This window comes from Fringilla coelebs (genome assembly GCF_963513975.1).
Source record: "Fringilla coelebs genome assembly, contig: SCAFFOLD_395, whole genome shotgun sequence".
Classification (NCBI taxonomy): Eukaryota; Metazoa; Chordata; class Aves; order Passeriformes; family Fringillidae; genus Fringilla; species Fringilla coelebs.
Window position 1 is genome coordinate 1 of NW_028167351.1, and position 26,750 is coordinate 26,750.

Below are 26,750 nucleotides of genomic sequence, written 5' to 3' on the forward strand. Positions count from 1 at the left end.
AAATCCACCTGGGCACCCCAAAAACTCACCTGGGCACCCCAAAACAACCTGGGAACCCCAAAAAACCCACAGAACCCCAAAAACTCACCTGGGAACCCCAACATCCACCTGGGAACCCCAAAAAAACCCCCAAACCACACCGGGGAACCCCAAAAATTCACCTGGGCACTCCAAAATCACCCAAAAAAACTCACCTGGGAACCCCAAATTCACCTGAGAACCCCCAAAACCCCCCAAAACTCACCTGGGAACCCCAAATTCACCTGAGAACCCCAAAAACCCCCAAAACTCACCTGGGAACCCCAAATTCACCTGGGAACCCCAAAAACCCCCAGAAACTCACCTGGCACACCACGATCCACCTGGGAACCCCAAACTCACCTGGGCACCCCAAAATCCACCTGGGAACCCCAAAACCACCCAAAACACCCTAAAATGCACCTGGGGACCCCAAAAAAAACCCAAAAGCCCACCTGGGAACCCCAAAATCCACCTGGGAACCCCAAAATCCACCTGGGCACCCCCAAACCCACCTGGGAACCCCAAAATCCACCTGGGCACCCCAAAAACACCCCAAACCACACCGGGGAACCTCAAAAAACCCCACAGAGACCCCAAAAACTCACCTGGGAACCCCCCAAAAAAACCAAAAACTCACCTGGCACCCCAAAATCACCTGGGAGCCCCAAAAACTCCCCTGGGCACCCCAAAACTCACCTGAAGACCCCCCAAAACCAGGAAAACCACACATGGGAACCCCAAAGTCACCCCAAAAACACCTGGGAACTCCCAACACCTCCTAAAACTCACCTGGGAACCCCAAAATCCACCTGGGCACCCCAAAATCACCTGGGAACCCCAAAAACACCCCAAATGACCCCAAAAACACCCCAAAACTCACCTGGGGACCCCAAAAAAACCCCACAGAAACCCCCAAAACTCACCTGGGTACCCCGAAACTCACCTGGGAACCCCAAAACTCACCTGGGAACCCCAGCATCCACCTGGGAACCCCAAAAAACCCCAAAATCCACCTGGGCACCCCCAAATCCCCTCCCGCTGCCCCTGGAGCGGCTGCAGGTGGTGCTGCCCCTGCTCCAGGTACCCCAAAAACCCCAAAATCACCCCAAAAACACCCCAAAATCCACCTGGGAACCCCAACATCCACCTGGGAACCCCAAAACCAGCCAGAACCAGCCCAAAATCCACCTGGGAACCCCCAAAAAAACCCCAAAACTCACCTGGGATCCCCAAAAAAACTCACAGGAACCCCAAAAACTCACCTGGGAACCCCAAATTCACTGGGAACCCCAAAAACTCACCTGGGAACCCCAAAAATCCACCTGGGAACCCCAAAATCCATCTGGGAACCCCAAAATCCACCTGGGAACCCCCAAAAAAACCCCAAAGCCCCCTGGGAACCCCAACATCCACCTGGGAACCCCAAAAACACCTGGGAACCCCAAACTCTTCTGGGCACCCCAAAAACACCCCAAAATCAACCTGGGAACCCCAAAAACACCTGGGAACCCCAAAATCTCACCTGGGAACCCCCAAAAAAACCCAAACCACACCGGGGAACCTCAAAAAACCCCACAGAGACCCCAAAAACTCACCTGGGAACCCCCCAAAAAACCCAAAAACTCACCTGGCACCCCAAAATCACCTGGGAACACCAAAAACTCCCCTGGGCACCCCAAAACTCACCTGGGAACCCCCCAAAAAACCCAAAAACTCACCTGGCACCCCAAAATCTACCTGGGAGCCCCAAAATCTACCTGGGAGCCCCAAAAACTCCCCTTCCCCAAACCCAGGAAAACCACACATGGGAACCCCAAAGTCACCCCAAAAACACCTGGGAACCCCCAACACCTCCTAAAACTCACCTGGGCACCCCAAAATCACCTGGGAACCCCAAAAACACCCCAAATGACCCCAAAAACACCCCAAAACTCACCTGGGGAGCCCCAAAAAACCCCACAGAAACCCCCAAAACTCACCTGGGTACCCCGAAACTCACCTGGGCACCCCAAAAATCACCCCAAATTTCATCTGGGAACCCCAAAAAAATCCCAAAAATGTCACCTGGGAACCCCAAAAAGTCCTGGGACCTCCTTCCCCTGAATCCACAGGTGCCCCTCCCCCACCCCTCCTCACCTGTGCCCCTCCCCCTCTCACCTTTGCCCCTCCCCCTCACCTGTGCCCCTCCCTCTCACCTGTGCCCCTCCCCCCTCTCACCTGTGCCCCTGCCCCTCACCTGTGCCCCTCCCCCCTCACCTGTGCCCCTCCCTCTCACCTGTGCCCCTCCCCCTCTCACCTGTGCCCCTCCCCTCACCTGTGCCCCTCCCCCCCTCACCTGTGCCCCTCCCCCTCTCACCTGTGCCCCTCCCCCTCTCTCACCTGTGCCCCTCCCCCTCTCACCTGTGCCCCTCCCCCACCCCAGATGCCCCTCCCCCTCACCTGTGCCCCTCCCCCCTCACCTGTGCCCCTCCCCCACCCCAGATGCCCCTCCCCCCTCACCTGTGCCCCTCCCCCCAGGTGCTCCGGCTGGGCGGGGCCCTGTGGGAGCCCCAGCGCTGCCCCTCCCCCCTCACCTGCGCCGCCCCTCCCCCCTCCTTCCCCCGGCTCCTCCAGGTGGGGCTGGGGGAGGGGCCGGGGGTGGGGGAGGGGCTCCTGCGGCGCCTCCTGCGCGGGACCCCCCACCTGAGGGGGCTGGAGGTGAGGGGGGGGACACAGGTGACCCCCCGGGGGCTGATGGCACTGCCCTGCACAGGTGAGGGGACACCTGGGGACACACCTGGGGACACCTGGGGACACACCTGGGACACACCTGGGGGATGGGGACACACCTGGGACACACCTGGGACACACCTGGGGGACGGGGACACACCTGGAGACACCTGGGGGGACATGGGGACACACCTGGGGGATGGGGACACACCTGGGGACACACCTGGGGACAAACCTGGGGGGACACCTGGGGAGACATGGGGACACACCTGGGGACACCTGGGGGATGGGGACACACCTGGGACACACCTGAGGGGACATGGGGACACAGCTGGGGACACACCTGGGGGGGCTGGAGGTGAGGGGGGGGACACAGGTGACCCCCCGGGGGCTGCTGGCACTGCCCTGCACAGGTGAGGGGACACCTGGGGGGACATGGGGACACACCTGGGACACACCTGGGACACACCTGAGACAGGGACACACCTGGGGACACACCTGGGGGGACTTGGGGACACACCTGGGGGATGGGGACACACCTGGGACACACCTGGGGGATGGGGACACCTGGGGGGACATGGGGACACACCTGGGGACACCTGGGGGGATGGGGACACGCCTGGGGACACACCTGGGACACACCTGGGGACACCTGGGGAATGGGGACACACCTGGGGACAGGGACACACCTGGGGACAGGGACACACCTGGGGACACCTGGGGGGACAGGGACACACCTGGGGGATGGGGACACACCTGGGGACACACCTGGGGACATGGGGACACACCTGGGGGCACGTGGGGACACACCTGGGACACACCTGAGGGGGCTGGAGGTGAGGGGGGGGACACAGGTGACCCCCCGGGGGCTGCTGGCCCTGCCCTGCACAGGTGAGGGGACACCTGGGGACACACCTGGGACACACCTGGGGGATGGGGACACACCTGGGGACACACCTGGGGGGACACCTGGGGACACACCTGGGGACACACCTGGGGACACACCTGGGGACACCTGGGGGATGGGGACACACCTGGGGGGACAGGGGTGGGTCGCAGGGGTGGGGGGGGTGTCGTGAGCTGTCGTGACAGCGTCCCCCGTGCTGCTGTCACCCCATGTCCCGTTGTCACTGCGTGTCACTGTCCCCACTGTCACTGACTCTGTGTCACTGTCCCCATTGTCACTGACTCTGTGTCACTGTCCCTGTCCCCATTGTCACTCTGTGTCCCCGTCCCTGCCCGTGTCCCCAGGCTGTCCCCACTGTCACTCTGTCCCCACTGTCACTCTGTCCCCATTGTCACTCTGTCCCCATTGTCACTCTGTCCCCACTGTCACTCTGTCCCCATTGTCACTCTGTCCCCACTGTCACTCTGTCCCCACTGTCACTCTGTCCCCATTGTCACTCTGTCCCCATTGTCACTCTGTCCCCACTGTCACTCTGTCCCCATTGTCACTCTGTCCCCACTGTCACTCTGTCCCCACTGTCACTCTGTCCCCACTGTCACTCTGTCCCCATTGTCACTCTGTCCCCATTGTCACTCTGTCCCCACTGTCACTCTGTCCCCATTGTCACTCTGTCCCCACTGTCACTCTGTCCCCATTGTCACTCTGTCCCCACTGTCACTCTGTCCCCATTGTCACTCTGTCCCCACTGTCACTCTGTCCCCATTGTCACTCTGTGTCCCCGTCCCTGCCCATGTCCCTGGGCTGTCCCTCGTTGTCCCCATTGTCACCCTGTGGCCCTGGCCCTGTCCCCACTGTCACTCTGTCCCCATTGTCACTGACCCTGTCCCCTTTGCTGTCCCCAGCCCTGGAGCGGCTGTCGCTGCCGGTGTCGCCGGGCTGTCCCCACTGTCACTCTGTCCCCATTGTCACTCTGTCCCCTCTGCTGTCCCCAGCCCTGGAGCGGCTGTCGCTGCCGGTGTCGCCGGGCTGTCCCCCGCTGTCGCCGCGCGCGGGGGGCGTGGCCTGGGCGCAGGTGACCCGCCGGTGGCACCGGACGCTGCTGGAGCTGGACCTGAGCGGGCGCCGCGACCCCGACCTGGGGGCGGCCCTGGCCCAGTTCGGGCCCCGCGACCCCCTGAGGGTGCTGCGGCTGGCGGGGACCGCGGTGACAGCGCGAGAGCTCAGGTGCGACACGGGGACAGCGGGGACAGTGGGGACAGGGGGGGGGTTGGGGGGATTGGGGGCATTGGGGACATTGGGGACATTGGGGGATTGGGGACAGCGGTGACAGCGCGAGAGCTCAGGTGGGACATTGGGGACACCGGGGACAGTGGGGGGATTGGGGACATTGGGGACATTGGGGACATTGGGGACATTGGGGGGGTTGGGGGGATTCAGGACACTGGGGGGATTGGGGACATTGGGGGGATTGGGGACATTGGGGACCGCGGTGACAGCCCGCGACCTCAGGTGGGACACGGGGACAGCGGGGACAGCGGGGGGGTTGGGGACATTGGGGACATTGGGGACATTGGGGACATTGGGGACATTGGGGACAGGGGGGGATTGGGGACATTGGGGACATTGGGGACATTGGGGACATTGGGGGGATTGGGGACAGCGGTGACAGCGCGAGAGCTCAGGTGGGACATTGGGGACACCGGGGACATTGGGGGGATTGGGGACATTGGGGACATTGGGGACATTGGGGGGATTGGGGGGATTGGGGACAGCGAGGGGGTTGGGGACATTGGGGACATTGGGGGCATTGGGGGATTAGGGACAGTGGGGACATTGGGGGCATTGGGGACATTGGGGGCATTGGGGGGATTGGGGACAGTGGGGACATCGGGGGCATTGGGGACATTGGGGACCGCGGTGACAGCCCGCGAGCTCAGGTGGGACACGGGGACAGCGGGGACAGCGGGGGGGTTGGGGACATTGGGGGGATTGGGGACATTGGGGGGATTGGGGGGATTGGGGACATTGGGGGATTGGGGGGGGTTGGGGACATTGGGGATATTGGGGACCGCGGTGACAGCGCGCGAGCTCAGGTGGGACATTGGGGACATTGGGGACAGCGGGGACAGTGGGGGGGTTGGGGACATCGGGGGGATTGGGGGGTTAGGGGGATAGGGGACATTGGGGACCGCGGTGACAGCCCGTGAGCTCAGGTGTGACACTGGGGACAGGAAGGGGGTTGGGGACATTGGGGACACTGGGGGGATTGGGGACACTGGGGACCACGGTGACAGCCCGCGAGCTCAGGTGGGACACTGGGGACATTGGGGGGATTGGGGGATTGGGGACATTGGGGACATTGGGGGGATTGGGGACATTGGGGGGATTGGGGACCGCAGTGACAGCGCGTGAGCTCAGGTGGGACAGCGGGGGATTGGGGACATTGGGCCATTGGGGACATTGGGGACAGTGCGCGAGCTCAGGTGCGACACTGGGACAGCAGGGACAGCAGGGGGGTTGGGGACATTGGGGACAGGGGGACATTGAGGACATTGGGGATATTGGGGACATTGGGGGGTTGGGAGCCATTGGGGACTCCTGTGATCCCCCCAGGAGCTCAGGTGGGACATCAGGGACATTGGGGGGACATCGGGGGGATTGGGGACATCGCAGGGGGGGGGTCTGGGGACATTTGGGGACCCTCCCCCTCGTTGTCCCCAGCCCGCTGCTGGCCTGTCCCCAGCTGTCCCCTCATTCCGGGGGGGCACAGGGGACACTGGGGAGGTCAGGTGACACTCAGGTGACACTCAGGTGACCCTGAGGTGGCCCTGAGGTGGCCTTGTCTCACTGTCCCCAGCCCGCTGCTGGCCTGTCCCCACCTGTCCCCACACTCTGGGGGGCACAAGGGACACTCGGGGGGGCACTGGGGTGCTCAGGTGACACTCAGGTGGCCCTGAGGTGACCCTGTCGCTCTGTCCCCAGCCCCCCTGCTGGCCTGTCCCCACCTGTCCCTGCACTCCTGGGGGGCACAGGGGACACTGGGGGTGACAGGGGACACTGGGGAGGTCAGGTGACACTCAGGTGACACTCAGGTGGCCCTGAGGTGTCCCTGAGGTGACCCTGAGGTGACCCTGGTGCCGCTGTCCCCAGCCCGCTGCTGGCCTGTCCCCACCTGTCCCCTAATTCCTGGGGGGCACAGGGGACACTGGGGGGGGCACAGGTGACACTCAGGTGACCCTCAGGTGGCACTCAGGTGACACTCAGGTGACCGTGTCGCTCTGTCCCCAGCCCGCTGCTGGCCTGTCCCCACCTGTCCCCACACTTTGGGGGGGCACAGGTGACACTGGGGGGGCACAGGTGACACTCAGGTGTCCCTGAGGTGACCCTGAGGTGACCCTGTCGCTCTGTCCCCAGCCCGCTGCTGGCCTGTCCCCACCTGTCCCTGCAGTCCTGGGGGACACAGGGGACACTCGGGGGACACAGGTGACACTTAGGTGACACTCAGGTGACCCTGAGGTGGCCCTGAGGTGGCCCTGAGGTGACCCTGTCGCTCTGTCCCCAGCCCCCCTGCTGGCCTGTCCCCACCTGTCCCTGCACTCCGGGGGGGCACAGGGGACACTGGGGGTGACAGGGGACACTGGGGAGGTCAGGTGACACTCAGGTGACACTCAGGTGGCCCTGAGGTGTCCCTGAGGTGGCCCTGAGGTGACCTTGTCCCGCTCTGTCCCCAGCCCGCTGCTGGCCTGTCCCCACCTGTCCCCTAATTCCTGGGGGGCACAGGGGACACTGGGGGGGCACAGGTGACACTCAGGTGACACTCAGGTGACACTCAGGTGACCCTGTCCCGCTCTGTCCGCAGCCCGCTGCTGGCCTGTCCCCACCTGTCCCCACACTTTGGGGGGGCACAGGTGACACTGGGGGGGCACAGGTGACACTCAGGTGACCCTCAGGTGGCACTCAGGTGACACTCAGGTGTCCCTGAGGTGTCCCTGAGGTGGCACTCAGGTGACCCTGTCGCTCTGTCCGCAGCCCGCTGCTGGCCTGTCCCCACCTGTCGCACCTGGACGTGTCCTCGTGTCGCCGCCTGCCCCGCGGCACCAAGCGGCCGCACCGGGGGCGGGGGGCGGTGCTGGGGCTGCTGCGGGGGCTGGCGGGGGGGCCGGGGACACCCCCGGAGATGGGGACACCCCCCGAGGTGGGGACACCCCCCGAGGTGACACCCCCAGAGCAGGGGACACCCCCAGAGCCGGGGACACCCCCAGAGCCGGGGACACCCCCCGAGGTGACACCCCCCGAGGTGGGGACACCCCCAGAACAGGGGACACCCCCAGAGCCGGGGACACCCCCCGGGATGGGGACACCCCCGGAGATGGGGACACCCCCAGAACAGGGGACACCCCCTGAGATGGGGACACCCCCTAAGGTGACACCCCCAGAGCCGGGGACACCCCCAGAACAGGGGACACCCCCCGGGATGGGGACACCCCCCAATGTGACACCCCCAGAACAGGGGACACCCCCCGAGGGGACACCCCCCAAGGTGACACCCCCTGAGGTGACACCCCCCGGGATGGGGACACCCCCCGAGATGGGGACACCCCCCAAAGTGACCCCCCCAGATCAGGGGAAGCCCCCCGAGGTGGGGACACCCCCCGGGATGGGGACACCCCCAGATCAGGGGACACCCCCCAATGTGACCCCCCCCAAAGTGACACCCCCCAAAGTGACACCCCCAGAACAGGGGACCCCCCCCAAAGTGACACCCCCCAAAGTGACACCCCCAGAACAGGGGACCCCCCCCCAAAGTGACACCCCCCAAAGTGACACCCCCAGAACAGGGGACCCCCCCCAAAGTGACACCCCCCAAAGTGACACCCCCAGAACAGGGGACCCCCCCCAAAGTGACACCCCCCAAAGTGACACCCCCCGAGATGGGGACACCCCCCAAAGTGACACCCCCCGAGATGGGGACACCCCCCAAAGTGACACCCCCCAAAGTGACACCCCCAGATCAGGGGACCCCCCCCAAAGTGACACCCCCCAAAGTGACACCCCCAGATCAGGGGACACCCCCCGAGATGGGGACCCCCTCCGAGGTGGGGACCCCCCCAGAACTCGGCACCCCCCAAAAGAGGAGACCCCCTCGGGAGGGATCCCCCCTCCATGAGGAGACCCCTCCCACGAAGAGGAGACCCCCCCCAATTATGGGAGACCCCCCAATTCTGAGCCCCCCTCAAATGTGAGAGACCCCCCCCAAATCTGAGAGACCCCCCCCAATTATGGGAGACCCCCCCCAAATGTGAGAGACCCCCCCAATTCTGAGAGACCCCCCCCAATTATGGGAGACCCCCCAATTCTGAGCCCCCCTCAAATGTGAGAGACCCCCCCCCAAATCTGAGAGACCCCCCCCAAATCTGAGAGACCCCCCCCAAATCTGAGAGACCCCTCCCAAATCTGAGAGACCCCCCCAAATCTGAGAGACCCCCCCAAATCTGAGAGACCCCCCCCAAATGTGAGATCTCCCCGAAATCTGAGACCCCCCCCCAATTCTGAGACCACTCCAAATCTGAGCAGCCCCCCCAATTCTGAGAGACCCCCCCCAATTGTGAGAGACACCCCCCAATTCTGAGACGCCCCCCAAATCTGAGACCACCCCCAAATCTGAGAGACCCCCCCCAATTATGAGAGACCCCCCCCAATTGTGAGAGACCCCCCAAATCTGAGACCCCCCCAAATCTGAGAGACCCCCCCCAATTATGGGAGACCCCCCCCAATTCTGAGCCCCCCCAATTCTGAGAGACCCCCCCCAATTCGGAGAGACCCCCCCAATTCTGAGACGCCCCCCAAATCTGAGACCCCCCCAATTCTAAGAGGACCCCCCCCAATTCTGAGCCCCCCCCCAATTCTTAGCCCCTCCCCCCCCTTTCGGAGAGCCCCCCCCAAAAGAGGAGACCCCCCCCCCCGTAGGATGAACCCCCCAATTCCGAGACCCCCCCCACAAAAAGGAGACCCCCCCCCAAATCTAAGCCCCCCCCTAAATCTGAGACCCCCCCGAAATCTGAGACCCCCCCAATTATGGGAGACCCCCCTCAAATTGAGCCCCCAAAATCTGAGACCCCCCCAATTCTGAGAGACCCCCCCAATTCTGAGCCCCCCCCCAAAATCTGAGCCCCCCCCCAAATCTGAGACCCCCCCAAATTGGAGCCCCCCCCCCAATTCGGAGCCCCCCCAAAGATCCCCCAAACCGAGCCCCCCCCCCCAAACGCCCCCTCCCCAATTACGCCCCCCCCCACATCGAGGACCCTCCCCCACCCCGGGACCCCCCCAGATCCCCTCCCCCCCAATTTTGTACCCCACTTTTTATAGCCCCTCCCCCTTTGTATAGCCCCTCCCTCTTTTTATAGCCCCTCCCCCTTTTTATTGCCCCTCCCCCTTTTTATTGCCCCTCCCCCTTTTTATAGCCCCTCCCCCCATTTTTGTAAACCCCTCCCCCAATTTTTGGGGGTCCCCTCCCCCAATAAAAGAGCTCCGCCCCTCCCCCACCCCCCCCCAAAATCTGGGAATTGGCTGGAGGGGGGGGGAGGGGCGGTGGGGGAGGGGCTGGGGGGGGTCTGTGGGGGGGAGGGGCTCTGAGGGGGGAGGGGCGGTGGGGGAGGGGCTGTGGGGGGCTCTGAGTGGGGGAGGGGCTCTGAGGGGCCCCTCCCCCGCCCCCAGCTGAGGCTCGGGGACCCCCAAGTGGGGGAGGGGCGGTCGTGTCATCCCCCCCTCCCCCTCCCCTCCCCCCATCCGGGGTCGTTCGTCACCCGCCGGCGGCGGCCGCCTCATTTGCATATTAATGAGGTTTAATGAGGCACGACGGCCCCGCCCCCGGGCGGGACTGCCCAACCCCCCCCCCCAAAAAAACCAGCTGCGGCCTCGGGGGGGAGGGGAGGGGAGGGGCTGGGGGGGCGGGGCCACCTGGGTGGGCTCAGAGATCACCTGGGCACCCTCAGGGCACACCTGAGCAATGCCGGGGCACACCTGGGCACACTCAGGGCACACCTGGGAACCCTCAGGGCTCACCTGGGCACCCTCAGGGCTCACCTGGGCAATGCCAGAGCTCACCTGGGCAATGCTGGGGCACACCTGGGCACCCTCAGGGCTCACCTGGGCACCCTCAGGGCTCACCTGGGCACCCTCAGGGCTCACCTGGGCAATCTCAGGGCTCACCTGGGCAATGCCAGGGCACACCTGGACACCCTCAGGGCACACCTGGTCACACCTGGGCAATGGCAGAGCTCACCTGGGCAATCTCAGAGCACACCTGGGCAATGCCAGGGGACACCTGGGCAATCTCAGGGCACACCTGGGCAGCCTCAGGGCTCACCTGGGCAATGCCAGAGCTCACCTGGGCAATGCTGGGGCACACCTGGGCACCCTCAGAGCTCACCTGGGCAGCCTCAGGGCACACCTGGGCAATGCCAGGGCACACCTGGGCACACCTGGGCACACCTGGGCAATGCCAGGGCACACCTGGCAATGCTGGGGCACACGTGGGCACCCTCAGGGCACACCTGGGCAATGCTGGGGCACACCTGGGCACCCTCAGGGCTCACCTGGGCAATGCTGGGGCACACCTGGGCACCCTCAGGGCTCACCTGGGCAATGGCAGAACACACCTGGGCAATGCTGGGGCACACCTGGGCAATGCCAGGGCTCACCTGGGCGGGCTCGGAGCTCATCTAGGCAATGCCAGAGCTCACCTGGGCACCCTCAGAGCCCACCTGGGCAACCTCAGGATACCCTGGGCAACCTCAGACCCCACCTGGGCAATGCCAGGACCCACCTGGGCAAGCTCGGAGCTCACCTGGGCAATGCCAGGGCTCACCTGGGCACCCCCAAAATGCACCTGCGCAATGCCAGAACTCACCTGGGCAATCCCAGAGCCCACCTGGGCAACCCTGGAACCCACCTGGGCAACCTCAGAACTCACCTGGGCAATCCCAGAATGCACCTGGGCAACCTCAGAACCTACCTGGGCAACCTCAGAACTCACCTGGGCAATCCCAGAACGCACCTGGGCAACCCCAAAATGCACCTGGGCAACCCCAGAACTCACCTGGGCAACCTTGGAACCCACCTGGGCAACCTCATAACTCACCTGGGCAACCCTGGAACTCACCTGGGCAACCTCATAACTCACCTGGGCAACCTCATAACTCACCTGGGCAACCCCGGAACCCACCTGGGCAACCTCAGAACCACCTGGGCCACCCCAACATCCACCTGGGCCACCCCAACATCCACCTGGGCCACCCCAACATCCACCTGGGCACCTCAACATCACCTGGGCCACCTCAGCATCACCTGGGCAGCCTCAGAACCACCTGGACACCTCAGCATCACCTGGGCCATGCCAGGATCCACCCGGCCGACGCCCACCTGGGCGACGTCAGAGACCACGGGGCCACCTCAGCTCCCACCTGGGCAACCTCAGCGCCACCTGGGCAACCTCAGGATGTACCTGGGCAGCCTCAGCTCCCACCTGGGCAACCTCAGGACCAACCTGAGCAACCTCAACTCGCACCTGGACAACCCCAGCACTCACCTGGGCGAGCTGAGATCCGACCTGGGCAACCTGGGCGGCCTCCTGGGCAACCTGAACACTCACCTGGACAACATGAGCGCCCTGCTGGACAACCTGAGCGCGCACCTGGGCAACCTGAGCGCCCACCTGAGCAACCTGCGGGCCAGCATGGGCGACGGCAGCATGGCCTGGGCGGGCTCGGCCGCACCTGGGCAAGGGCAGCGCCCACCTGGGCTACCTGAGCAGCCTCGGCCGCCACCTGGGCAGGCTCCGAACAGACCTGGGCACCCTCAGCGCCCACCTGGGCAGGTGCAGCTCCCGCCTTGGCAAGCGCAGAGTCCACGTGGGCACCCTCAGATCTCACCTGGGCATCCTCGGGATCCACCTGGGCAACTTTGGGATCCACCTGGGCAAGCGCAGCGCTCACCTGGACAAGGCCAGAACTCACCTGGGCAACCTCAGGATCCACCTGGGCAACCTCAGAGCGCACCTGGACAACCTCGGGATCCACCTGGACAACCTCAGCTCTCACCTGGGCATCCTTGGGATCCACCTGGGCATCCTTGGGATCCACCTGGACAACCCCAGAACCCACCTGGGCATCCTCAGGATCCACCTGTGCAACACCAGCGCCCACCTGGACAAGCTCAGCTCTCACCTGGGCACCCCCAGAGCCCACCTGGGCACCCCCAGGTCTCACCTGGGCACCCCCAGAGCCCACCTGGGCACCCCCAGAACCCACCTGGGCACCCTCAGGTCTCACCTGGGCACCCCCAGGTCTCACCTGGGCACCCCCAGAGCCCACCTGGGCACCCCCAGGTCTCACCTGGGCACCCTCAGGTCTCACCTGGGCAGCCCCAGCGCCCACCTGGGCAAGCAGCGCCCCCTGGTGGCCCAGCGGGGCGTGGCAGCTCGTCCTCCACCAGCAGCGAGCCGTTTAATTAGATGCTAATGAGATGCTAATGAGATGGTGATGAGATGTTAATGAGATGCAAATGAGCCTCCCTGATTGCCCGCAGCCTGTCGGGGTGGGGGAAGGGCGGGGAGCCCATCCCCCTTCCCTTCACAATTCCTGGGATTTCCCCCCCAAAAAAATTTGGGATTTGGGGCTCCCCAAAATTCCGGGATTTTTCGGGATTTCCCCTTAAAAAAAAAAAAAATTTGGGATTTGGGGCTCCCCAAAATTCCGGGATTTTCCCAGATTTCCCCTAAAAGCATTTGGGATTTTCTGGGGGTTTTGTGATTCCCAAAATTCCGGGATTTTCCCCCAGATCCCGGCGCTCCCCAATTTCCCCCAACCCCCAAAATTTTGGGATTCGCCCAGAATTCTTTGCATCCCCAAACCCCAAAATCCTGGGATTTTCCTGGATCCCAGCGCTCCCCATTCCCATTTTCCCATTCCCATTATTCCCCATTTTCCCATGTTTCAATTTTCCCATTCCCATTATTCCCCATTTTCCCAATTTTTCCCATTTTCCCCATTCCCATTTTCCCCCTTTTCCCCATTTTCCCAATTTTTCCCATTTTCCCCATTCCCATTTTCCCCCTTTTCCCCATTTTCCCAATTTTCCCCATTTTTCCCATTCCCATTTTCCCATTTTTCCCTTTTTTCCCATTTTTTCCCATTTTTCCCATTTCCCCCCATTTTTCCCATTTTTTCCCATTATTCCCATCCCCCTTTTTTCCATTCCCCACTATTCCCATTTTCCCATTTTCCCCATTATTCCAAATTTTCCAACTTTCCACATTCCCATTATTCCCATTTTCCCCATTCCCATTTTCCCTTTTCCCATTTTCCCATTTTTCAATTTTCCCATTCCCATTATTCCCCATTTCCCCAATTTTTCCCATTATTCCCAATCCCATTTTCTCCATTATTCCCATTTCCCCAGTATCCCCATTTTCCCCATTCCCATTTTCCCCCTTTTCCCCATTTTTCCCATTTTCCCCCTTTTTCCCATTCCCATTTTCCCATTTTTCCCATTTTTTCCCATTTTTTCCCCTTTTTTCCCATTTTTCCCATTTTCCCCCATTTTTTCCATTTCCCATTATTCCCATCCCCCTTTTTTCTATTCCCCACTATTCCATTTTCCCATTTTCCCCATTATTCCCAATTTTCCAACTTTCCACATTCCCATTTTCCCATTTTCCCCATTCCCAATCCCAATTCCCATTTTTCAATTTTCCCATTCCCATTATTCCCCATTTTCCCAATTTTTCCCATTATTCCAATTTCCCCAGTATCCCCATTTTCCCCATTACCATTTCCCCCCTTTTCCCCATTTTCCCCTTTTTCCTCATTTTTCCCATTTCCCTCATTTCCCCCATTCCCATTTTTCCCCCTTTTCCCCATTTTTCCCATTTTCCCCATTTTTCCCATTTTTTCCCTTTTTTCCCATTTTCCCCCATTTTTCCCATTTTCCCCAATTTTTTCCCATTTTTTCCCATTTTTCCCCATTTTTCCCATTCCCCACTATTCCCATTCTCCCATTTTCCCCATTATTCCCAATTTTCCAACTTTCCACATTCCCATTATTCCCATTTTCCCCATTCCCATTTATCCCATTTTTCTAACTTTTCCCATTATTCCCGTTTATCCCATTCCCATTTTTCCCATTCCAATTTTCTCCTTTATTCCCATTTCCCCCATTTTTCTCATTCCCATTATTCCCATTTTCCTCATTCCCATTTATCCCATTTTTCCCATTTCCCCCATTTTTCCCATTTTCCCCATTCCCATTTTTCCCCAAACCCGGATTTCCCTCCGCTCCCAGATTTCCCATTCACCCCCCAAAAATTCCCCCCTAAATTCAATTTTGGGATTCTCAATTTCCCAATTTCCCCCTAAATTCAATTTTTGGGATTCTCAATTTCCCAATTTCCCCCTAAATTCAATTTTTGGGATTCTCAATTCCCCAATTTCCCCCAAAATTCAATTTTTGGGATTCTCCCAGCTCTGAGGGATCCCAAATTCCCCCAAAATTCCATTTGGAGATTCTCAACTTTTCCCAAAATTCAATTTTGGGATTCTCCCAGGTCCCAGATTTCCCCAATTCCCCCAAAATTCCCTTTTGGGATTCTCGTGGCTCCTAAATCTCCTCATTCCCCAGCCCGGCCTCTCCCGGCTCCTAAAGCTCCCAAATCCCCCAAATTCCCCCAAATTCCGGGATCCTCCTGGCTCCTAAAGCCCCCAAATCCCCCAAATTCCCAAATTCCGGGATCCTCCTGGGTCCTAAATCCCCCAAATTCCCAAATTCCGGGATCCTCCTGGGTCCTAAATCCCCCCAATTCCCCCCAAATTCCCCCAAATTCCGGGATCCTAAAGCTCCCAAATCTCCCAAATTCCCCCAAATTCCCCCAAATCTCCCAAATTCCCCCAAAATTCCGGGATCCTCCTGGGTCTAATTGCTCACCAAATCCCCCCAATTCCCCCAAAATTCCGGGATCCTCCCGGGTCCTAAATCTCCCAAATTCCCCCAAATTCCCCCCAATTCCCCCAAATTCCCCCAAATTCCCCCAAATTCCCCCAAATTCCCCCAAATTCCCGGATCCTCCTGGGTCCTAAATCCCCCAAATCCCCCCAATTCCCCCCAAAATTCCGGGATTCTCCCGGGTCCTAAATCCCCCCAATTCCCCCCAAATTCCCAAATTCCGGGATCCTAAAGCTCCCAAATTCCCCCAAATTCCCCCAAATTCCCCCAAATTCCGGGATCCTCCGGGCTCCTAAATCCCCCAAATCTCCCAAATTCCCAAATTCCGGGATTCTCCTGGGTCTAATTGCTCACCAAATCCCCCCAATTCCCCCAAAATTCCGGGATCCTCCCGGGTCCTAAATCCCCCCAATTCCCCCCAAAATTCCGGGATCCTCCCGAGTCCTGAAGCTCCCAATTCCCCCCCAAATTCCCCCAAATTCCGGGATCCTAAAGCTCCCAAATCTCCCAAATTCCGGGATCCTAAAGCTCCCAAATCTTCCCAATTTTCCCCCCAAATTCCGGGATCCTAAAGCTCCCAATTTCCCCAAATTCCGGGATTCTCCGGGCTCCTAAATCACCCCAATTCCCCCCCAAATTCTGGGATCCTCCGGGGTCATAAAGCTCCCAAATTCTCAAATCCTGGGACTCTCCCGGGTCCTAAAGCTCCCAAATCCCCCAAATTCCCCCCAAATTCCGGGATTCTCCCAGCTCAAATCGCCCCCCGAATCCCGGGATCCTCCCGGGCCCTACCGCTCCCCAAATCCCGGGATACTCCCGGTCCTAAAGCCCCGATTCCCCCCCAAATCCCGGGATCCTCCGAGCTCAAATCGCTCCCCGAATCCCGGGACTCTCCCGGTTCCTAAAGCCCCGATTCCCCCCCAAATCCCGGGATTCTCCCAGCTCAAATCGCCCCCCGAATCCCGGGACTCTCCCGGGCCCTACCGCTCCCCGAATCCCCGCAAAATTCCGGGATTCTCCTGGATCCAATCGTTCCCCAGATCCCGGGATTTCCCCCGGTCCTAAAGCTCCCATTCCCACCCAGATCCCGGAATTCTCTGAGCTCCAATCGCTCCCCAAATCCCGGGATTCTCCCGGCTCCATTTCCCCCCGAATCCCGGGATCCTCCCGGCTCCATTTCCCCCCGAATCCCGGGATCCTCCCGGGACCTACCCTGCCCCGAATCCCCCGCAAATCCCGGGATTCTCCCGGCTCCTAAAGCCCCGATTCCCCCCCAGATCCCGGGATCCTCCGAGCTCCAATCGCTCCCCGAATCTCGGGATTCTCCCGGGCCCTACCGCTCCCCAAATCCCGGGACTCTCCCGGTCCTAAAGCCCCGATTCCCCCCCAAATCCCGGGATTCTCCGAGCTCAAATCTCTCCCCGAATCCCGGGATCCTCCCGGGCCCTACCGCTCCCCGAATCCCCCGCAATCCCGGGATTCTCCCGGCTCCATTCGCTCCCCAATCCCGGGATTCTCTCGGTCCTAAAGCTCCCAATCGCCCCCGAATCCCGGGATTCTCCCGGGCCCTTCTCCGCCCCGAATCCCCCCCAAATCCCGGGATTCTCCCGGGTCCTAAAGCCCCGATTCCCCCCCAGATCCCGGAATTCTCCGAGCTCCAATCGCTCCCCGAATCCCGAGACTCTCCCGGGCACTACCGCTCCCCAAATCCCGGGATTCTCCCGGTCCTAAAGCTCCCATTCCCCCCCCAGATCCCGGAATTCTCGGAGCTCCAATCGCTCCCCAAATCCCGGGATTCTCCTGGCTCCATTCCCCCCCAAATCCCGGGATTCTCCCGGGCCCTTCTCCGCCCCGAATCCCCCCACAATCCCGGGATTCTCCCGGCTCCATTCCCCCGCAAATCCCGGGACTCTCCCGGGCCCTACCGCTCCCCGAATCCCCCGCAAATCCCGGGATTCTCCCCGGCCCTACCGCTCCCCAAATCCCGGGATCCTCCCGGGCCCTACCGCTCCCCGAATCCCCCCCAAATCCCGGGATTCTCCTGGCTCCATTCCCCCCCAAATCCCGGGATTCTCCCGGCTCCATTCCCCCCCGAATCCCGGTATTCTCCCGGGCCCTACCGCTCCCCGAATCCCCCCCAGATCCCGGGATCCTCCGAGCTCAAATCGCTCCCCGAGTCCCGGGATTCTCCCGGGCCCTACCGCTCCCCGAATCCCCCGCAATCCCGGGACTCTCCCGGGTCCTACCGCCCTCCCTCCCTCTCCCCAGCCCCTCCCCCCTCCCCCCGGTGGGCGGGGCTCTCCCTTCCCCTCCCCCTCCCCGCCCCGGGGGCGTTCCCCTCCCGCCCCCTCCCCCCGCCCCCCCCGCCGTTCCCCGCGGCCGCCGCGCCCCCCCCCGCGTCCCCCCCGGCCCCGTTATAAGCGCGGGGCCGGTGCTGGGCGCTCACACGCTCCGGGCCCCGCGCCCCCTCCCGCACCCCCATCCCGCAGCCCCCCCATCCATCCATCCCCCCCCACCGCCCCCCGCCCCCCCTCCGCCGCCGCCGCCGCCGCCGCTGTCCGCGGTGCTGAACGGGCGCTGCCCGCGGTGCTGACCCGGCCGCCGCCGCACCGGGACCCCCGCACCGGGACCCCCCCCCCGGCTCCCGGAGGGGTTCGGCCGCCCCCCCGCGCCGGTGCCGACCCCGCCGGTCCATGCCCGATCGCGGGGGGGGTCCGGGAGCCGCCGGGCGCGGCCTCACCGACACCGACACGGCGGCGGCGGCGGCGGCGGCGGCTGCGGGCGGCCCCGGCCCGGAGCTGGGCGGCCGCGCCCGCCGCACAAAGCCGTAGCTCGGTTCGGCACCCCCCGCCCGTCCCCCCCCGCCCGGGGGGGGCCCTTTGTGGCGGCGGGGCCGGGCCCGGTCCCCGGAGGAACCATGCCCAGGTCGTTCCTGGTGAAGAAGGTGAAGCTCGATGACTTCCCCGCCGGCCTCGACGCCCCGTACGGCCGCGCCCGGGCGGATTTCGGCTCCCGGTTGCACGAGAAGGGTAAATACCGAGCGCCGGGCCCCCCCTCACACCCCCCGTCCCCGGCCGGGATCCGCCGCATTCCGCCGCGCTGCCGCCGCCGCCGCCGGGCGCGGGGGAACGGCGCCGAACCGCGGCGGGAGCGGCCCGGAACAACCGCGGCCGAACCGGGGCGGAACCGGGGCAGAACCGGGGCAGAACCGGGGCGCCGAGCGGGCGGCCGGTCCCCGCCGCCGCCGCTGCCCTTTGTCTGCGGGAGCCAAGTTCAAGGGCAGCGGCGGCGGCGGCGCCGAGCCCCCCGCGGCCCCGCCGCCGCCGCCGTCCCCGTTGTCCCCGTTGTCCCCGTCCTCCTCGGGGCGGCCTTTGTGCCGAGCGCGGCCCCGGCCGGGCCCGGTGCGGCGGCGGCGGCGGCGGCGGCTGCGGCGCGTTGCGTAACCGGGACCGGCGGAACCGCCGCAGCCGCCGCCGCACCGGGCCCGGCCCGGCCCCGCCGTGACCTTGAGCGGGGCCGGGGCAGCGGCGGCGGCGGGCGGGGAATGCGGGAATGCGGGAGCGGGGATGGCGGCGGCGCCGGGAATGCGGAGCGGGACCAGGGAAGGGACAGCGGCGACAGGGGAAGGGACAGCGGGGACAGGGGAAGGGACAGCGGGGACAAGGGAAGGGACAGCGGGGACAGGGGAAGGGACGGGATGCGGGAGGCAGGGACCGGGAATGCGGGCACCGAGCGGGACGGCGACAAGGGAAGGGACAGGGGACAGGGATGGGGACAAGGAAGGGGACACAGCGACAAGGGAAGGGACAGGGGACAGGGATGGGGACAAGGAAAGGGACAGCGACAAGGGAAGGGACAGAGCGGGGAGGGCAGGGATGGGGACAGGGATGGGGACAAGGAAGGGGACACAGTGACAAGGGAAGGGACAGAGCGGAGAGGGCAGGGACAGGGGACAGGGATGCTGGCGCAGGGACGGGGACAGCGACACGGGAAGGGACAGAGGGGTGAGGGCGGCGATGCGGGGATGGAGGAAGGAGGGACGGGGACAGGGGACAGGGGACAGGGACTGCGGGGACAGGGGACAGGGACAAGGGGAGGAAGAGATGCGGGGGACCGAGAGCAGGGATGGGGACAGGGAGAGGGGACAAGGACCCGGCCAGGGGACAGCGAGCAGGACAGAGATGCTGGCAGCGATGGGGACACGGACTGCGGGGACAGGGACAGGGACAGGGACAGGGACAGGGACAGGGACTGCGGGGACAGGGACAGGGACTGCAGGGACAGGGACTGCGGAGATGGGGACAGGGCACAGGGACAAGGGACAGGGACAAGGACAAGGGGCAGGGCACAGGGACAGAGGGACAGAGGGACAGAGGGACAGAGGGACATAGGGACAAGGACAAGGGGCAGGGCACAGGGACAAGGGACAGAGGGACAGAGGGACAGAGGGACACAGGGACAAGGACAAGGGGCAGGGCACAGGGACAAGGGACAGGAAGCCAAGGGCGGGGATGGGGACAGGAACGCGGGGACAGGGACAGGGGACAGAGATGCGGGAAGCGATGGGGACAGGGACTGCGGGGACGGGGACAAGGGAGGGGACAGGAGCCAACGGCAGGATGGGGACAGGGGACAGGGACAGGGACAGGGACAGAGCCTGGGGTCGGGACCGCGGGGACAGGGGTGGGGACAGGGAAGGGGACAGCGTCAGGAGCAGGGGACAGGGACAGGGGACAGAGATGCGGGCAGCGGTGGGGACAGGGACTGCGGGGACGGGGACAGGGGAGGGGACAGGAGCCAACGGCAGGGACAATGACACGGCCAGGGATGGGGACAGAGGGCTGCGGGAAGGGACAGGGGCGGGGACAGGGACAGAGGGACAGGGGACAGGGACAGGGGGTTAGGGGCAGGGATGGGGGCAGGGGACAGGGACAGGGACAGAGCCTGGGCTTGGGACTGTGGGGACAGGGATGGGGACAGGGACAAGGGACAGAGACAGGGAGCCAGCGGCAGGGACAGGGGGACAGGGGGACAGGGGGACAGGGGGACAGGGACAGGGTTGGGGACAGGGACAGGGGGACAGGGACAGGGTTGGGGACAGGGACAGGGGAACAGGGACAGGGATGGGGACAGGGACAGGGACAGGGACAGGGGCAGGGACAGGGACAGGGGACGGGGAGGGGGAGGGGACAGGAGAGGGACAGGCAGGGCCGGGGTGGGCACAGTGGCGGGGGGGAGGACAAGGGACAAGGGACAAGGGACAAGGGACAAGGGACAGGGGACAAGGGCAGGTCAGGAGCTGAGTCGGGCACAGTCTGGTGGGGGGATGGGCCGGGGGTCGGGAAGGGGGACAGACAGGGGGACAGTGTGACAGAAGGGGACAGACAGGGGGACAGGCAGGGGGCAGAGGGGTGACAGACGGGGGGACAAGAAGGGGGGATGGGCAGATGAGGGGCAGGGGACACGGAACACAGAGGGGGACACACACGGGACACACACAGGACAACCAAGGGGACACGCAGTGACACACAGGGGGACACGCAGGGGGACACAGGAGGGACAGACAGGAGGACACACAGCAACACACAGGACACACAGAGGGACAGACACGGGACAGCCAGGGGGACAGGATGGGGACACTGGAGGGACGCAGGAGGGACAAACAGACCAACCAGGGGGACACACAGGACAACTAGGGGGACACACGGGGGGACACAGGAGGGACACACAGGAGGGACACGTACAGGACACACGGGGGGACAGGCAGGGACACACGGGGGGACACAGGAGGGACACAGACAGGACATGGGGGGGGGACAGACACAGGACATACAGGGGGACAGGCAGGGACACAGGAGGGACACAGAAGGGACACACAGGAGGGACACACGGGGGGACAGAGGAGGGACACACGGGGGGACATGCAGGGACAAACAGGACACACACGAGGGGACACAGGAGTGACATATGGAGGGACACAGGAGGGACACACGGGGGGACAGGCAGGGCCACACAGGACACACGGGGGGACACACACAGGGCACAAAGGGGGACACGCAGGGACACACAGGGGGACACAGGAGGGACACACAGGACACACAGGAGGGACACACGGGGGGACACAGGAGGGACACGGGAGGGACACATGGAAGGACACAGGAGGGACACACAGGGGGACACAGGAGGGAAACACAGGGGGACACGCAGAGCCACACAGGAGGGACACACAGGACACACGGGGGGACACAGGAGGGACACAGGAGGGACACAGGAGGGACACACGTGGGGACAGACACAGGACACACGGGGGGACACACGCAGGGACACACAGGAGGGACACACACAGGACACACGGGGGGACAGGCAGGGACACGCAGGGGGACACAGGAGGGACACACAGGGGGACACAGGAGGGACACACGGGGGGACACAGGAGGGACAGACAGGAGGGACACACACAGGACACACGGGGGGACAGGCAGGGCCACATGGGGAGACACAGGAGGGACACACAGGGGGACAGGCAGGGACACACAGGGGGACACACAGGAGGGACACACAGGAGGGACACACGGGGGGACACACAGGACGCACGGGGTGACACAGGAGGGACACACGGGGGGACACACACAGGACACACGGGGGGACACAGCAGGAACACACAGGGGACACGGGGGGACACGCAGGGACACACAGGGGGACACACAGGGGGACACGTAGGGACAAACACAGGACACACAGGAGGGACACACACAGGACATACGGGGGGACAGGCAGGGACACACAGGAGGGACACACAGGAGGGACACAGGGGGGACAGTCAGGACCACACAGGACAAACGGGGGGACACACACAGGGCACACAGAGGGACACGCAGGGACACACAGGGGGACACAGGACGGATACATGGGGGGATACAGAAGGGACACATGGGGGGACACACACAGGACACACGGGGGGACAGGCAGGGACATACAGGGGGACACAGGAGGGACACACGGGGGAACACGCAGGACACACAGGGGGACAGGCAGGGACACACACAGGACACACAGGAGGGACACACGGGGGACCCACACAGGACACACGGGGTGACACAGGAGGGACACACAGGGGGACACGGGGGGACAGGCAGGGACACACAGGAGGGACACACGGGGGGACACAGGACAGACACATGGGGGGACACGCAGGGACACGCAGGGACACACAGGACATATGGGGGGACAGGCAGGGACACACGGGGGGAACACACGGGGGGACACACGGGGGGACAGGCAGGGACACACACAGGACATACAGGGGGACACAGGAGGGACACACGGGGGGACAGTCAGGGCCACACAGGACATACGGGGGGACACACACAGGGCACACGGGGTGACACAGGAGGGCCACATGGGGGGACACAGGAGGGACACACGGGGTGACAGTCAGGGCCACACAGGACACACGGGGGGACACGCAGGGACACACGGTGGGACACACACAGGGTGACACCCAGAGCCACCACCCCTCCCCCTCCCCTCCCCCCTGCCCTCCCACGCGTGTCCCCACGCGGTGCCCACCCTGACCGCTGTCCCCGCGCTGTCCCCAGGGTACCTCGGCGAGTACATGGCGCCCTCGGCCTTCGAGGGGGACCCGGAGGCGGCGCTCAAGGTCCCGTCCCCGGCCTCGCTCTACCCGGGCGGCCGCGGCGACTTCGGCGGGGGCGACTCGGAGCCCCCGGACAGCCCGCACTCGGGCATGGCCGGCGGCTACATCAACGGCGACGCGGCCGTCAGCGAGGGCTACGCCGTGGACGCCTTCTTCATCACGGACGGCCGCTCCCGGCGCAAGGTGAGCGGCGGAGCGGCGCGGAACCTGCCCCGCCACACCTGCGGCGAGTGCGGCAAGAGTTACGCCACCTCCTCCAACCTGAGCCGCCACAAGCAGACCCACCGCAGCCTGGACAGCAAGATGGCCAAGAAATGCCCCACCTGCGGCAAGGTGTACGTCTCCATGCCGGCCATGGCCATGCACCTGCTGACCCACGACCTGAAGCACAAGTGCCAGGTGTGCGGCAAGGCGTTCAGCCGGCCCTGGCTGCTGCAGGGCCACATGCGCTCGCACACCGGGGAGAAGCCGTTCGGCTGCGCGCACTGCGGCAAAGCCTTCGCCGACCGCTCCAACCTGCGCGCCCACATGCAGACCCACTCGGCCTTCAAGCACTTCAAGTGCAAGCGCTGCAGCAAAACCTTCGCCCTCAAATCCTATCTCAACAAGCACTACGAGTCCGCCTGCTTCAAGGGGGCTGCGGCGCCCCTCAGCCCGCTGCACGCCTGAGGGGGTCGGGGGGCTCCGCGCCGCTCACCCCCCGGTTCGCCCCGAGGCTCCTCCGCACGGAATTCGCCGCCCCGGGATCCTAGAGGGAGAGATCGACCCCGCCCGAGGCTCCTCCGCACGGAATTCGCCGCTCCGGGATCCCAGAGGGAGAGATCGACCCCGTCCGAGGCTCCTCCGCACGGAATTCGCCGCTTCGGGATCCCAGAGGGAGAGATCGGCCCCGCCCGAGGCTCCTCCGCACGGAATTCGCCGCTCCGGGATCCCAGAGGGAGAGATCGGCCCCGTCCGAGGCTCCTCCGCACGGAATTCGCCGCTCCGGGGGTCGGGTGGGCTCCGTGCCCACCGCCCCGAGGCTCCTCCGCACGGAATTCGCCGCTCCGGGATCCCAGAGGGAGAGATCGACCCCGCCCGAGGCTCCTCCGCACGGAATTCGCCGCTCCGGGATCCCAGAGGGAGAGATCGACCCCGCCCGAGGCTCCTCCGCACGGAATTCGCCGCTCCGGGATCCCAGAGGGAGAGATCGGCCCCGTCCGAGGCTCCTCCGCACGGAATTCGCCGCTCCGGGGGTCGGGTGGGCTCCGCGCCCACCGCCCCGAGGCTCCTCCGCACGGAATTCGCCGCTCCGGGATCCAGAGGGAGAGACCGGCGGCCCCGCCGAGCGCGGCCGCGGGGGTCGGTCCGGAGGGACGGGGAATCGCCCGTCGGGATCGGCGCCGCGGGTTGCGGGAGGTGGGACTCGCCCGTCGGGATTCGCCTGTCGGGATTCACCTGTCGGGATTCACCCTTCGAATTTCACCTCTCAAAATTCACCTCTCAAAATTCACCTGTCAGGATTCATCTGTCAGGATTCACCCTTCAGGATTCACCTCTCGAAATTCACCTGTCGGGATTCACCCCCTCGAATTTCACCTCTCAAAATTCACCTGTCAGGATTCACCTGTCGGGATTCACCTGTCGGGATTCACCTGTCAGGATTCGCCCTTCAGGATTCACGTCTCGAAATTCACCCGGCGGGATTCGCCCTTCAGGATTCACCTCTCAAAATTCACCTGTCAGGATTCGCCCGTCGGGATTCGCCTGTCGGGATTCACCCTTCGAATTTCACCTCTCAAAATTCACCTGTCGGGATTCACCTGTCAGGATTCGCCCTTCAGGATTCACCTCTCGAAATTCACCTGTCAGGATTCACCTCTCGAAATTCACCTCTCAAAATTCACCTGTCTGGATTCGCCCTTCGAATTTCACCTGTCAGGATTCACCCTTCAGGATTCACCTGTCGGGATTCACCCCCTCGAATTTCACCTCTCGAAATTCACCTGTCAGGATTCAACCTTCGAATTTCACCTGTCAGGATTCGCCCGTCGGGATTCACCTGTCGGGATTCGCCCTTCAGGATTCACCTCTCAAAATTCACCTGTCAGGGTTCACCCCTCGAATTTTACCAGTCAAAATTCACCTGTCAGGATTCGCCCTTCAGGATTCACCTGTCGGGATTCACCCCCTCGAATTTCACCTCTCAAAATTCACCTGTCAGGATTCGCCCTTCAGGATTCACCTGTCGGGATTCACCCCTTGAATTTCACCTGTCAGGATTCACCCTTCAGGATTCACCCCTCGAAATTCACCTCTCAAAATTCACCTGTCAGGATTCACCTGTCGGGATTCACCCTTCGAATTTCACCTCTCAAAATTCACCTGTCGGGATTCACCTGTCGGGATTCACCTGTCAGGATTCACCTGTCGGGATTCACCCCCTCGAATTTCACCTCTCGAAATTCACCTGTCAGGATTCGCCCTTCAGGATTCACCTGTCAGGATTTCACCTGTCGGGATTCGCCCTTCAGGATTCACCTCTCAAAATTCACCTGTCAGGATTCACCCCTCGAATTTCACCTGTCAGGATTCAACCTTCAGGATTCACCTCTCAAAATTCGCCTTTCAAAAATTCACCCCTCAAATCTGACCCGTCGGGATGGAGCCTTCAGGATTCACCCCTCAAATTTCACCTTTCAAAATTCCACCTTCCAAAAATCACCTTTGAAATTTCACCTTTCAAAATTCACCTTCCAAATTTCGCCTTCCAAATTTCACCTTCCAAAATTCCACCGTCGGAATTCGCCCTCGGAAGTTCAGCCCTCGGAATTCACCCCACAAATTCCGGCCAGGAGATTTTCCCCTCGGGATTTCACCCCCCAAAAAAATCCCACGAGATTCACCCCAAAAGATTCACCCTGCAAAGTTCAGCTCCGGGAATTTCACCCCAAAAAAATCCGGCCCCCCACAAAATTCAACCCTTCAAAGTTGGGGGCCCCCCAAAATTCAGCCCCAAAATTCAGCCCCAAAATTCGCCGTTCCAAGCTGAACCCCCCCAAATTTGAGCCCCGAAATTCAACCCACAAAGTTGGGCACCCCAAAATTCATCCCTAGGAAATCACCCCAAAAATTCTGACCACAAAATTCGCCCTTCAAAGTTGAGCCCCCCAAAATCCAGCCCCAAAATTCGGGCTCCGAAATTCGCCCTTCAAAGTTGAGCCCCCCAAATTTGAGCCCCGAAATTCAGCCCCGAAATTCACCCCACGAAATTCACCCTTCAAAGTGGGGACCCCCAAAATTCAGGCTCAAAAATTCACCTCCCAAAATTCACCCCCCAAAATTCACCCCTCAAAGTTGGACCCCCCAAAATTCAGGCTCCGAAATTCGCCCTTCAAAGTTGAGCCCCCCAAATTTGAGCCCCGAAATTCAGCCCAAGGATTCAACGCCAAAATTCACCCCTCAAAGTTGGACCCCCCA

General features: G+C 62.9%; 1 protein-coding gene across 1 annotated transcript; it reads left to right on the forward strand.

Annotated features, from left to right (window-relative positions):
- Positions 1-18,551: 18,551 nt before the first annotated feature.
- Positions 18,552-23,960, forward strand: SCRT1 (scratch family transcriptional repressor 1; the record flags this gene model as incomplete). The annotated part of the gene is made up of 2 exons (XM_084227493.1): positions 18,552-18,663; positions 23,233-23,960. 2 exons carry the CDS (start codon positions 18,552-18,554, stop codon positions 23,958-23,960), a joined length of 840 nt encoding a protein of 279 aa, XP_084083619.1.
- Positions 23,961-26,750: the final 2,790 nt, after the last annotated feature.